Source organism: Oreochromis niloticus, linkage group LG7 (assembly GCF_001858045.2).
Source record: "Oreochromis niloticus isolate F11D_XX linkage group LG7, O_niloticus_UMD_NMBU, whole genome shotgun sequence".
NCBI classification, from domain to species: Eukaryota; Metazoa; Chordata; class Actinopteri; order Cichliformes; family Cichlidae; genus Oreochromis; species Oreochromis niloticus.
The window spans coordinates 21,721,709-21,734,297 of NC_031972.2; the positions used below are offsets into that span (position 1 = coordinate 21,721,709).

The following is a 12,589-nucleotide window of genomic DNA, read 5'->3' on the forward strand; positions in this document are numbered from 1 at the left end:
CATGCACTCTGTACAGCCCTTTTAATTTGTGCCCTGTCAAGAGACACCAGCCACACTATTCTTTTTGAATTAACAGACAATGATAGGGTGTTGTTGCAGACAACCTAATGTTCAACAATAGGATTAAAATGAACCAAAGATTTGAACTTTTTTTTGCAGAAAAAAATAGAAAAAAAGCAAAAGTTTGCACAACTCTTTAAGCGCCAAGTTAAAATAGATTTGTTACCAATTCAACAAACAGTTAGTCATCGTCTCAGCTAACAACAAACCTTTCTACAGGGCAAGGCACTAAAACTCGATGACTAATGACTGGAGGGGAAACAAATGACAGCCAGTGTTTTGGAACTGATGTCAGGGCCTGAATTTGGTATACAAACAACATGGTGTTGATGGCACAGGCAGCTGCTGATGGTGTAATGGTGCGGGGAATGCATACAAAAAGGCGATTCAAGAACAACTGGCAGCGATTTGATAGTCCCACTTTCACATCATTGCTGACCAGGTACACGAGCATGAGAGTTCCAGGAAAATGACATCAGCTTAACTTCTTTCCAGTAGGATACACAAACCCCATATCTAAGCCTAATGGGGCAGCACTGTTGGGATGAGGTGGCATGGGATATTCACAGCGTGAAAGTTCTTTTTAAAAAATCTGCACAAATGTTGCAGGACTGCTGAATGTGGATCCATGCAAAATGCGAGATGTTCCGGTGCCCAGCAGCATCCAAATGCAGTTATAGGGACCATCTCCATACATATGGAATACTTTACTTCTATTAGTTACAAGCGTGCTCTCGTTTAGTTCGGATACTTGTTGAGATTCTCATGATGTCTGCAAAACGCAGTCTGTTGCAAGTGCATTTTTTTTCTCAGCCTAGCCTTTTTGAATGCATCATTGTCCTCTTAAATGCCCCATCCTGTCAGAAAAAATATTATGGACTGAGAGATGAAATAAGCACTGTATTGCATGGGAAAGCCCCTGTATCTTTAATGAACGCCGGTGTGCCTCATAATACACGCATAGACTGTTCCTAGGTTGCATGTACATAACTCAAATGCTCCAACAAATAGGCATTTACAGACATGCAGAGATGTGCACACGCTATGGCAGCAGCATAATCTGCTCTAGAGGGGCAGCTGTGGGTAGAGGCATTTGTTTTGGGGATGATTTGTTTGTTTGGGCCCTGGCACCCAGATGAGCAGTAATCAGAGGAGTTAGCAAACAGGATTGTGTTAGCCATGACGCCGAGAATCCTCCCCCACAAGGCCCAGACCCAAGCAGCTCAGTGCTCTGGCTCTAGAATCAGGACAGACTGACACAAATATGTATTGTTTGAGTTTGGTGTGTATGATGTCACATTATTTTAACCATTTCAGCTGTCCATCTGTTTATATTTTCTGGTGTTCAAATTAATGTCATTTTCCTGCACCGTCAATTCTTAGTTTTTTATTCTGTTTACTGTTTCACGTCTCCACGATTTAAAAAAAAATCCTTTATGTTCTTTTTCCCAGGTTTGGTCGTGAGGGAGGCCAGCATAGAGATCACTCGGCAGCAAGTGGAGGAATTGTTTGGGCCAGAGGACTTCTGGTGTCAGTGTGTGGCCTGGAGCTCCGCTGGGACCACCAAGAGCCGCAAAGCTCATGTCCGCATCGCCTGTGAGTATACTCCCCCTCCTTTCATCCCTCTCTTCAGGCCATTATTCACTTATCTTCTCTCTCATCTTTGTATTTCTCTCCAAACAAAACCTCTCGGTTGCCAAGAAAGCGCATCTCAGCGACGGACTTGTGTATCTTCACAGATTCTGGAGATAGTAGCAGTGAAAAGGAGGTTTTGCTAACATGAGATTCAAGTGTCCCTTTGAACTTGAGTTGGTAAAAAGCCAGTACAATCAAAATTGGTTTCTTTGCGGGCAGCACAGACCTGAAGAAGAAGCACAGAGGGGGGAAAAAAAAGAGCTGAAGTGGCGTCTGTGCACTAGGAGAGCTGTGGTGCATGTTTATGACTTCATTTCTGTATGGTCCTCCTTTGTTCTCGGTTTGTCGTCCTGCTGAAAAAGCACCACGCAATTGTTTCTAAATAATGAGAAACATTCTGTACTGGATCTAAAGTTTGGGCTCATTTTTTTAACAGTTTTCCCCAAAGGATGTGCCAAAGAAAATCAGAAAAAAAGAGTAATGAAACCCCAGAAGACATGATGCAGAAAGCAAGAGCTGCTTAAGTCTGACTGTGACATCAAGGCAACATTTTTGCAACACAGCTATTACGTGACACAACTACTTACACGTTTTTGTCAAAATTCCACCTGAAGGGAATCCTATTATAGTATCGGCTAGATCATTGCACTTCCACCTCCTGTCAAGTAGTTTCAAGGCACCGTGACTGACGCATCTTTCCCATCTTCACTGTTTCTCTTTAGACTTGTGGCAAACTGGGAAAAAAAACCCTGCAACACACACTTGGAGAGTGTATTGTAGTTTATGTCAAATATATTGTCAACACTGCTGGATAGGGATATGACTTGAGCTGTTGATGTTTGGTGGGGAACTGTCAGAATGATTTCATCTTTGCTATACAGTGCGTCAGAAAGCACCTCGCAAAGTCAATATCCAGGATTTCACCTGAACCGCTCAATTAAAAGCAACTTAGCAGTGATGGAGCTGTCTCTCCCTATTTTTATTCGATCTCTCTCTTCTGCATCTCCACTTCTTTGTATTACTAACTCCGTCTTGCTGTTTTCTCCATATTCTGCACAGTTTGTCTCTGAATTTAGTGCATTCCCCTTCATTTCCAACACCAGTATCTCTTCTTATTACTGCTTCTATTATACTAGCCTGGTGAATCCGAATCACGCCTCTCAGTCTCCCACCGAGCCCACTCCCGCTGCTCCACCTCCTATAATCACCCGTGATGAGCAGCCTGCCAGCACTAACCTATCCCTCAAATCACAATGGACCCCTCTTCCCCTCCCATTAGCTTCTGCTGAATGGATTAGCTCCTCTACTGGGCTTTCTCTCCAGGCAGGCTTCTTGTCAGAGCCAGACTCTATCCCGTTAGGCTAATGGAAACTGGGGTTGTTTTCCTCTCCTCTCCCATCATCTAAACATATACAGTTTAATCAGACGGTGAGTCACATCTAGCGCAGATGAGTTAAGAGGCTGCCGTGTTGAAGAAGGAGCTTTCAGACTTGCTGGAAGTCTGGCTGAAATTATTGTGAGAGCCTGTCAGAGGAAGAGAGAACGTGTGCATTTCTTGTGTGTCCTTCCCTTCATGTGACCTCTACAGAGCCGTTTTAATTGGCCTCTATTTTTGGGGTGCAGTGATTGCTTGCCACCGAGGGGTAATAAAAGTATTTTCACAGGAGCAAATTAAATAAATTAATCAAATCAGCAGAAATGACTTTCAGGACTGGCGGAGGGGAATCGTACACAGAGAGAGCTGGAAATTGATTTTCCTGTCTGTTTGTGGACTTTTGCAGCAGGTAAAACCGAAGCAGCATTGCATGTGACTTTCCTCGGGATTAAAACTCTCAGAGTAGGCCTCCTGATATCGGATTGCACCAGTAGCTAATGATTTACTAAGCAAGAAAAGTAATAATTTCTGAAGTGTGCAGTGCTGGTGTAATTTCGCCTGACAAGTAGCCACTTAAGGTAATGGTTGTCATATGTGTATCTTTCTGTGGGCCTGCGAGGCTGGAAGTGTTTGCTTGCTGAGGGGAGAATGGTGTGTCTCCCGCAGGAATGTCTACTCAGCTGCTCCCACACCCTCTATGCCGCAGTACCGCTCAGGGTTACGAGAAGTGAGGAAAGAAGAGACTCCAGCGGGGAGGTGTAATTTAAACCGACATCCAATAAAAATCTATATTGAAAAATAATCGCTCGTATGCTACTTACTGTTTCATCACAGGTACATTTTGATTAGTGAACTACAAAAGCACCAGGTGTTCAATTTTTAGTTGAATAAGAAGGCTGAGGACTGAAAGTGTGAATATTCCACATAAACACACAAACACTGGCCTTTGCCACTAGTAGTAACAGTGTTGCCTGTTAAGCAAATTTATGCTCTGAATAGTAATGCGTAATTTAACTAAGAAGATATATGAAATAAAAGGAAGAAAAAGAATTGGGTTTTGTTCCAAAACCAAAACAGAATAAAATATGTAATAGGAACCCACCGGCCACTTCATTAGGAACAATTTGCTAATAGCGGGTTGGACCTTTTTTTGCATTCAGAACTGCCTTCAGTTCTTCATGGCACAGATTCAACAAGGTGCTGGAAACACTCCTCAGAGATTTTGGTCCATATTGACACATTTGTAGCCGATTCATTGCCTGCATGTACATGATGTGAGATGAGATGTCGTAGCCATGGGAGTTATTTGAATACAGTGAACTTACTGTCATATCCATGAAACCAACTGGAGATGATTTGAGTTTTGTTTATGCAAAATTCTGATCCTACCATCTGAATGTCACGGCAGAAATTGAGACTTGTCAGACCAGGCAACGTTTTTCCAATCTTCTGAGCCCATGCGAGCTTTAGCCGCAGTTTCCTATTCTTAGCTGACAGGAGTGGCGCCTCGCGTGGCTGCTTTAGCCCATCTGCTTTAAGGTTTGACATGTCGAACGGTTATTTGAGTTACTTTTGCTTTCCTATCAACATGAAGCAGTCTAGCCATTCTCCTCTGACACCTGGCATCAGCAAGTCTGGTATTTCAGAAGCTGTTGCTCAATAGATATTTCCTCTTTTTTGGATGTTTTCACTTTTTTCAGGATCAGGGGTGGGGGTGCCAAAACACCTCGGACAGGTTGGCCGTCTAATGCAGAGCTTAGACAGAAACCATTCATGCTCACATTCACACCTATGGCCAACTGTTACCAGTTAAGCTGACCCATGCATGTTTTTGGACTGTGGGGGAAGTCAGAGTACCTGGACAGATAATTTAATTTGTTTGATTTGACTGTAGTGCAAATTTTATAAATCATAAAGTTATCAGCGTGTACCTGTCATAGCGTGACTTCTAATGATTTTATCGTTAAGGTAGCATCCATCGCTATAGAATAGTTCTGATGTATCTCCTTTCCTTTCCTCCTCCCCACTCTATCTTAAGGAAACCAAACAGCTTGTGTGTCCTTGGATTGAATTCGAAAAACCTCTGTCAAAGAATATACCCCTGCAGTCATTCTTTCTTTTAATTTCATACCAGACTTTTACGGAAATTACTTTCAATTCAGCAGTCACCCTTTCAGCCATTACAATACATTGAAATGTGCTGAATTATAACATATTCCCCTGAAGACACACGTACTCTCGGGTTGAACTGGAACAAGGATACCTCATGAATTTGTTATTTTAAGGATCATTTTTCCAAATAAAAAATGAACCGTAAAATGACTATAGGTATTCTTTAGTGTTTCCAGGTGCTGCATCATCACGTATTCTGTAATAGGAACATGATCTGTCTTCTTCCCTTCGGGGGATGCAGACCAGTTCATTCTAAACAGTGAAACGTGTCTATTTTAAAATAATGTCTGTAAACCTAATAGCTATTGAATGAAATGAAAGCAAATGAAGAAACTAAAAAAAAAAAAAAAACCTGTTGTGATCAGTCTTTGGAGATCTCTCGTTTTATTACAGGTGGTAATGCTCTTTTCATTCTGTATCCATTCATACACCATCTCCCCAGACACTGAAAAGCATTTCTTTACTATGATAGATAAGGAAAGTGTATCCTGTTACACACTGTGCCTAAGAGTCTTGAGAGTCTTTAGAGATTTGCACGCAGTTTGCTTTGACTTTTCAAGTGCAAATCCTGCCATACAATCTGTGTCACTTCAGACAGTATGCCCACATCTAAAGTCTATGTGCTATTGTAGGACTATAAAATATAATAAATCTGTGCCTATGTTGGTACACAATGTCAGTAGCTGTACAATACTGTATTAGCAGCGTTCTCTGAAGAAGAACAGCTATATCCTTTTAAAAGATCGAGTCCCTGAATGAAGGTCACTGCAGGATTTGTTTTCATGGACACAGTTAGGTGTGGGTAGAAGAAGAAACTAATATATCCTGCTTGCTGTGGACTTTGCATGTGGTCCCTCTGCCTTTTAGGGTTCTTCCAGGTACTTCGGCTTCCACAGTCCAATGACGTGCAGGTTAGGTTAGCTGGACTTTCTTAATTGGCCAGGATGTCATCATGTAAGTCTCTGTGTTTGTTAGCTGTGTGATGGACAGGCAACCTCTTCTGTCGCTGCCCCTCTTCTCTGTCCTCAGTGTCAGTTTGTACAGGCTGCAACCTCGCCACGACTCTGGTTGTTTAAGCATTTAAAAAATAGATCAAGGGATGGGTGAACCTTTTTTTATGTTAATTAAGGGGTTGGCTTATCAAAGATAGGATCTTCAGGTCAGCCTTCATTCTATAGCTTGTTGTGTTGTGTCGCTCAGTGCTGCCAACATTGAAAGCTACCGGAAATTGGTTTAATGCAAAATACAGTTTTATAACTGGGTTTTTTGTTTTTTGAAGAGTAATGTAAAACTAATGAAATGTAGTAAGTAACATGTGGCATGTGGTTGTTTTTCTAGAGAAAAGAGTTCTAATGGGTGCAATCATGTCCAAGTCTCTCCTCTGAGCATCTCATCTCAGTTAGACTTCCTGGTAAAATAAAATACAGTAGATGACATCATTTTTCATTATTTTGATGAAAAATTAACATACATTACAATACATTACATTACATTACAAAACATTTCTGGTTAAATAATCAGTGACATCTGTTAGATTATTAAGCTTGCATTCTCGATATTGGTAGGTTGTCATATTTCTGATTGACTGACAGATGTATAAATATCTACCAACTACTCAAGGCCACCTTTGTGGTACTGCTTGCTGCAGTTTGCTGTGATGACACACACACACACACACACACACACACACACACACACACACACACACACACACACACACACACACACACACACACAAAGAAAGAGACAGCTGGTGATAGAGCATTTTGGTTTGTTTTACCCTTCAGTCATTCTTGCCTGTGCGCGTTTCCCCATCCACATACAGTATAGGTGCCACATATTGCACATTTGTCTCCTCAGGAAAGGGAACAAAGTTATGTAGAATTGTTGTCTGGAATAAAATATGTTTTTGTGCTTCGCTGAATGAAGTTATTCACCCCCAAACCGAATGTGTCAATAAAAGTGTGTATGACGAGAATTTTGCAATGCTTGTGGAAATGGTATCACTGGGGTTTGGAGGATTGATTGTAGACATGATGCTTCAGTGCCTCTAACGTTGCTAAGTACTACTGTACCTCCTCTCCTCACCTCGCCTCTCCTCTCCTCGCCTCTCCTCTCCTCGCCTCTCCTCTCCTCGCCCCTTCTCGCCAGTTGATGCCCACTGCTACTGTCTCAGTCTGTGCAGCATGATATATGTCTAATGGGCTTCAGGTTCCAGTGTAGCATGACACCTTCAGTAATCCTAGCCTGTCAGCTCCACTATACCTTCCCTGCACTAATCCATAAGGGCTCTCACGCCAAGAAAATGTTGGGTTTTTTTGATGGAGCGCAAGTGAGCCCCTTCTCCCTATTTTCCATCCATCTATTTCAAGCTGTGTGTGTGTGTGTGTGTGTGTGTGTGTGTGTGTGTGTGTGTGTGTGTGTGTGTGTGTGTGTGTGTGTGTGTGTGTGTGTGTGTGTGTGTGTTGAAGATGAGCTTGGAGACATAACACTCACCTATAGACTGTTTTATATATACTGCTTTTGCACAGAGGCAGGTCTTATTGACAACTTAACCTTTCTTTTCTTGTAATTGTTTTTATTGTTTGTGACGTTAACACTGGTTGGCTTTGTGTTTAATCTTAAACATATCTCAGGATATACTGTCATATCGATCTTCCAGTATGAAACGCTTTCGTTTAGCACTAATACACAATGTCTTTTATCTGTTTTTTCAGACTTGAGAAAGACGTTTGACCAGGAACCTCTTGGAAAAGAAGTGTCACTTGAACAGGAAGTGTTACTTCAATGTCGCCCACCCGAAGGCATCCCAGCTGCTGAGGTAAGGTCCAAAGAGGTGTTTCATCGAGCCAGTGCACGTTTGTTGTTAGGATAATTGGTTTGAACAGGTAAATACTTTTCAGGGAAATGCAGGCAAAAATGCTCTCACCTCAAATCCACCCAACTGACGTCTTTAAAAAGAGGTAATTTTCACTGACTTTTGGGATGGGTTTTTTGAGATATGCCATCATTATTCTTGGCATTATTTTTTGTTAAGTATATAAATTGTTAAAATATCACCTACAATATTATACTGGATAGTGAGCTCATGCATCTTTTAGCATATATTATAATTTCGGTAGTGCCAGTCACTGGTTCTGTTCTTCTATTCTCTAAATAATTCAGGTAGAAACTGTGTGTTGATTACACAATTTGCCTCAGTTTTAAACTTGCCTATTTCAGAGGTTTCAAATAAAATAACACTGAATAAATCTGACACGCCACACTGCGCAGATAAGGACATTTTTCACCACTGCCCGGGTTATTAAAGTTCTTTGGGTATTTCCTGAACATCGGCCTGTCACTGCAATTTGGAGGAGAGAAAATTGTAATTATCTGCCAAGGAATAAAAAAATAATAAATTCAGTTGTGTGACTTTGCTACCTTAGCTTGGCCAGTATCTCCTCCCTGCCCTTCTTCCTCCCTGCCCGACAGCAGAACCCTATTAGGACTGTATTTGAAAAGGCTCAGTTGAGATTGCAGGACCATAGATACAGGATGAAAGTGTGGTTTGATGGTTTGGTCAGGAGGTGTTTTTTTTTTTTTTTTTTTCAGTTGTTAGTTGTAGGGACTGAACTCTGTAAAAGCTTATGAATGACCCGGAAAAGCTGAGTTAAGTGAGTGGAACTGCACTGCATTTATCCCTGCTGAAAGTGCTGACAAGCTCAATGGACGAAAGTTTAGGAGTGGCACTCCGCAGACTCTCCTCTTACAGTCCAGGCTTCAGTCTGATAGTTTTCCTGTAACAGCTGTATAGTAATGGTGATTTCTACAGCCTGTCTGAGGTCGCCGTAAGCCCTGGATTAGCTCAGTGTAGCGATCAAAGACCTGGCTTGATTACAATCATACCACATCCTTCTGAATTGCTGTGGCAATCCGGATGTACAGTGAAGAGTAAACAGGAGATTCTGTTCGCCTGGAGTAAAGGAGCCGCTGTTGTTTTAGTGTAGATACCCAAGGCGGCCATCAATTGAGAAAACAGAGTACTCATACGATGTTTAGCTATTGTAGTAATTGACCTCTTTTAAAAACATTATAGTCTTTTCAGATTTCCCTTCACTTGTATTCAGGCTAAAGTCAGTAATTGCTTTCTATTTACTTTTCTTTCCATGATCCACCTGACTTTTCAGTGTGTGTACAGAGGCACTCTTCCAGCTCTTTTAACTAGTCCCTCTTACCTCATGGCTGCTAAAAAGACAACAGTCCCATTTCACTAGATAGTCCCCCCACCCTTTTCTTCTGAACTCAAACTCAGCTGCCTCGGAGGGAAAAAGGACAAAACCGAATGCTGCTTTTTCATCTGTGTTTGTCAGGCCTCTTCTCACATAAGCACGCCAGAGAAAAAACCTTGGAAAAAGCAGATGGGCTAAGTCTGTGGTTACATATGAATCTGGAGAAATATGTAGCAGCCGCTGTTGAGGGAAAGATCTGTCATATTTCACCCGCTCAAGACACAAAAAAATCTAGAGAGGATGAGAGAGGATGAAGGCAGAAGGAGAAGAGCTGTTAAGGTTTGTCGGGGATTGGATCCACCGAGTTGTTGTCAGGCCTCCAATGAGCTGTCAGCTCACTCTGTGGTTCCTTTGCAGGCCTTTGCCCAGAGAGCAAGAGGCTGGCAGGATGGCAGAGCTGTGGCGGAGCCATAAAAACCCCATACTCTCACAGCACTTTTTTTTTTTTTAATCATGTGCCGTGTGGCTTCTCTGTCATAAAAAAGTACAAGTAAGGCATGCACATCTGCTGACTGTCCATGTACTGCATTGTCACACGTTTTAACTTCCACTGACATGTTCCCATGACAGTGTACCAGCAAGGACATTAATTTGCCTGCATACAGAGAACTTGCTGCCAAAAACTCGACTAAACACAGAAAGACTGTTCGTCCGTTCCATGTAATTACCGGTGTGATTCCTGGCTCACCAGCCAAAATTGATTCACATGGACTGCAAAATGGATTCGCCACTAATAAATGACAAGGAAGAATCTGAATTCTGTGCTTCCTCTTTTCAATTCAGAATATATATATATATTTTTAAAGAAAATCTAGCATTTCATTCATCATGTATTACAACATTTTGTACCCATTATCTTCTGTTACCAGAGTTATTATTGCCTTGATTTTAATTAGTTTTTAATCTACTTTCAGTTTCTTCTGTATACATGGCTCTGCATATTTGTTTTACTTATTTTGGCAGTTTTTCTTTTACAGTTTGGTTTCATTTTAAATATTTGCACGTTTCAGTTTTGACTGCTCAAAAGTGTTTGGCTTTAGTTTATCTACTTATTTTTTTCAGTGTTAGTTTCTACTAGTTTCTCTCATCCAATGACTACTGGGATAAGCCACAGCCTCCAAAAGTAGTCGAGAAAGTGCATAGATGGATGTATTTAGGAGGGAGATTTAATACATACACAGGAGGTATTACAGTATAAACACTTGCATCACACTCACGTAGACACCCCAGTTTCAAGTAACATTAAGTAAAGTCACCCCAAGCTGGTTGTGTTAACAGATTTCTCCAAATTGGCAGACTAAAACTAACAAAGTGTGACATTTCCTACACATACTTATACACAATATGCAAACAAGCATTGGTCTACAGATTGGGGTGTTTTCAGTCCCATTACCACAGGTGCGTAAAATCAAGCAACTAGCTAAGCAGTCTTCCTTTTAAGAAATAATGGGTCATTCTAAAGGGATCACTAAAGATGGTGCTGTCATAGGATGCTACCATTGCAACAGGTCAGGTTTGGAAATTTCTTACCTGCTAGATATTCTACAAGTGGCAAAGTGTGAAGTGGAAGCATTTAGGAACCATGGAAGACCATTTAAAGTTACAGAGCAGGGTTGCCGGACGCTCTGCTGACTCAATAACTGCAGAGCTCCAAACCTCCTCTTGCATTAACATCAGCACAAAAACTGTTCACCAGGAGATTCGTAACATGGGTTTTTATGACCCTGGAGCTTCTCTATGTTTAATCTATAGATAAAACAGTAACTTTGTCAATGTAGTTTATTTTTATTTTAAGTGCATAATATTGTTTTTGCTAGTTTTCTTTACTTAACTGTAATAACCTTGTCTCTTGTTACTGTTGATCGGTGTCTAAAAACATTGTTCCACAGGTAGTAACATATTGCTCTGTTGTTTCGCTTTAGAAAAGATTCTGAGCTGTCATTAGAACTGAAAGCACTGATAGTTTATGTTATTTCAAGGTGAATAGTTTTACTTAAGCTTTCAAAAAGGCATTCTGTCGAGATCAGCTATAATGCCAAAAGTGTTTCAGCATTTCGCAGAATCAAAGTAAGTCAATCCTAATTAGTTTTGATCTCAGATTACAAAGAACTGCACTGTTTGATGTGAGCTATTATCTATCTCCTGGTTCGTCTTTGTCTTCCCACTTTTTCAGATGATTTACATTATAAGCTGTCATGATGGTTTACCATAGTAATGACATCCTGTGATTCTTTTTAAGTGGTTTTGAGTTTTTCTTGGCTTTCTGCGTGGGCTGTTGCCCTGAAAACTAAACATTATGCTGAATAGCTTGGATTGCTTCTGTGATGATGCAGCAAGTTTTCATAACAAAACACATGAAACATCCCAGAGGTTTTGGTACTTGAAGTTCAATCTGAGCCGTTTTCATCTTTACTTAACTTATTTTTACTGAAGCACAGTTAGTTGCTGAATTGTGGAATCCACACACACACACGCACACACACACACACATGCACACACAAAGAAAACAAGCAGCAGGCATTTATCTTGGCTCTCCCTGTGACCATTACCAATGGAACTTTGGCCTTTGAGAGCTGAAATACAGCGAGTTGGGTTTCTGGAATAGCACAGGGATTAAGTCATCTGAATGTCTTGTATGGTCTGAATAAATTAGACACTCAACAGGCTCCCTTAAAGTCATTGTTACACGTTTCCATAGCCATGAATATTTGATATGTACTTAATGAAGAGCAGAAGGAAAATCTAACTGTTGAGGCTATTCTAGGAACAGGAGAATCGGAGTGATTTGGCACAAAGGCTCTGTGCACTGTTTCACTGTTATATCGGCTTAGTGGCTGAGTGCTATCCATAGTTATAGTAATAAAGGTAAAGATGGGAACTGAGAGCTTCTCATCAGCTCAATGCAGATCCTTCCCTTTGAAAACCCTCAGGAAGCTCTTTCATCCACATCTAAAGGAGCTCTAGACAAGCAGCAGCGGCCTCTTTTTATACTTAATATGTGGCAGCCTTATAAACTCGACAGCAAAAAGAATTGTTTCTTTTCTTCGCCCATTCCCTCCGTCTCCATTTCGGACAG

At 41.1% G+C, this 12,589-nt stretch overlaps 1 protein-coding gene across 3 annotated transcripts in view; it reads left to right on the forward strand.

Moving 5' to 3' along the window:
- Positions 1-12,589, forward strand: part of unc5cb (unc-5 netrin receptor Cb) — a 124,493-nt gene that overhangs the window by 73,205 nt on the left and 38,699 nt on the right. For all 3 annotated transcript variants that reach the window (XM_005470312.4, XM_025909031.1, XM_005470313.4), the window contains exons 3-4: positions 1,513-1,656; positions 7,960-8,063. In XM_005470312.4, coding sequence (XP_005470369.1) covers positions 1,513-1,656; positions 7,960-8,063 — 248 coding nt within the window. The remainder of the gene's footprint in view (positions 1-1,512; positions 1,657-7,959; positions 8,064-12,589) is intronic.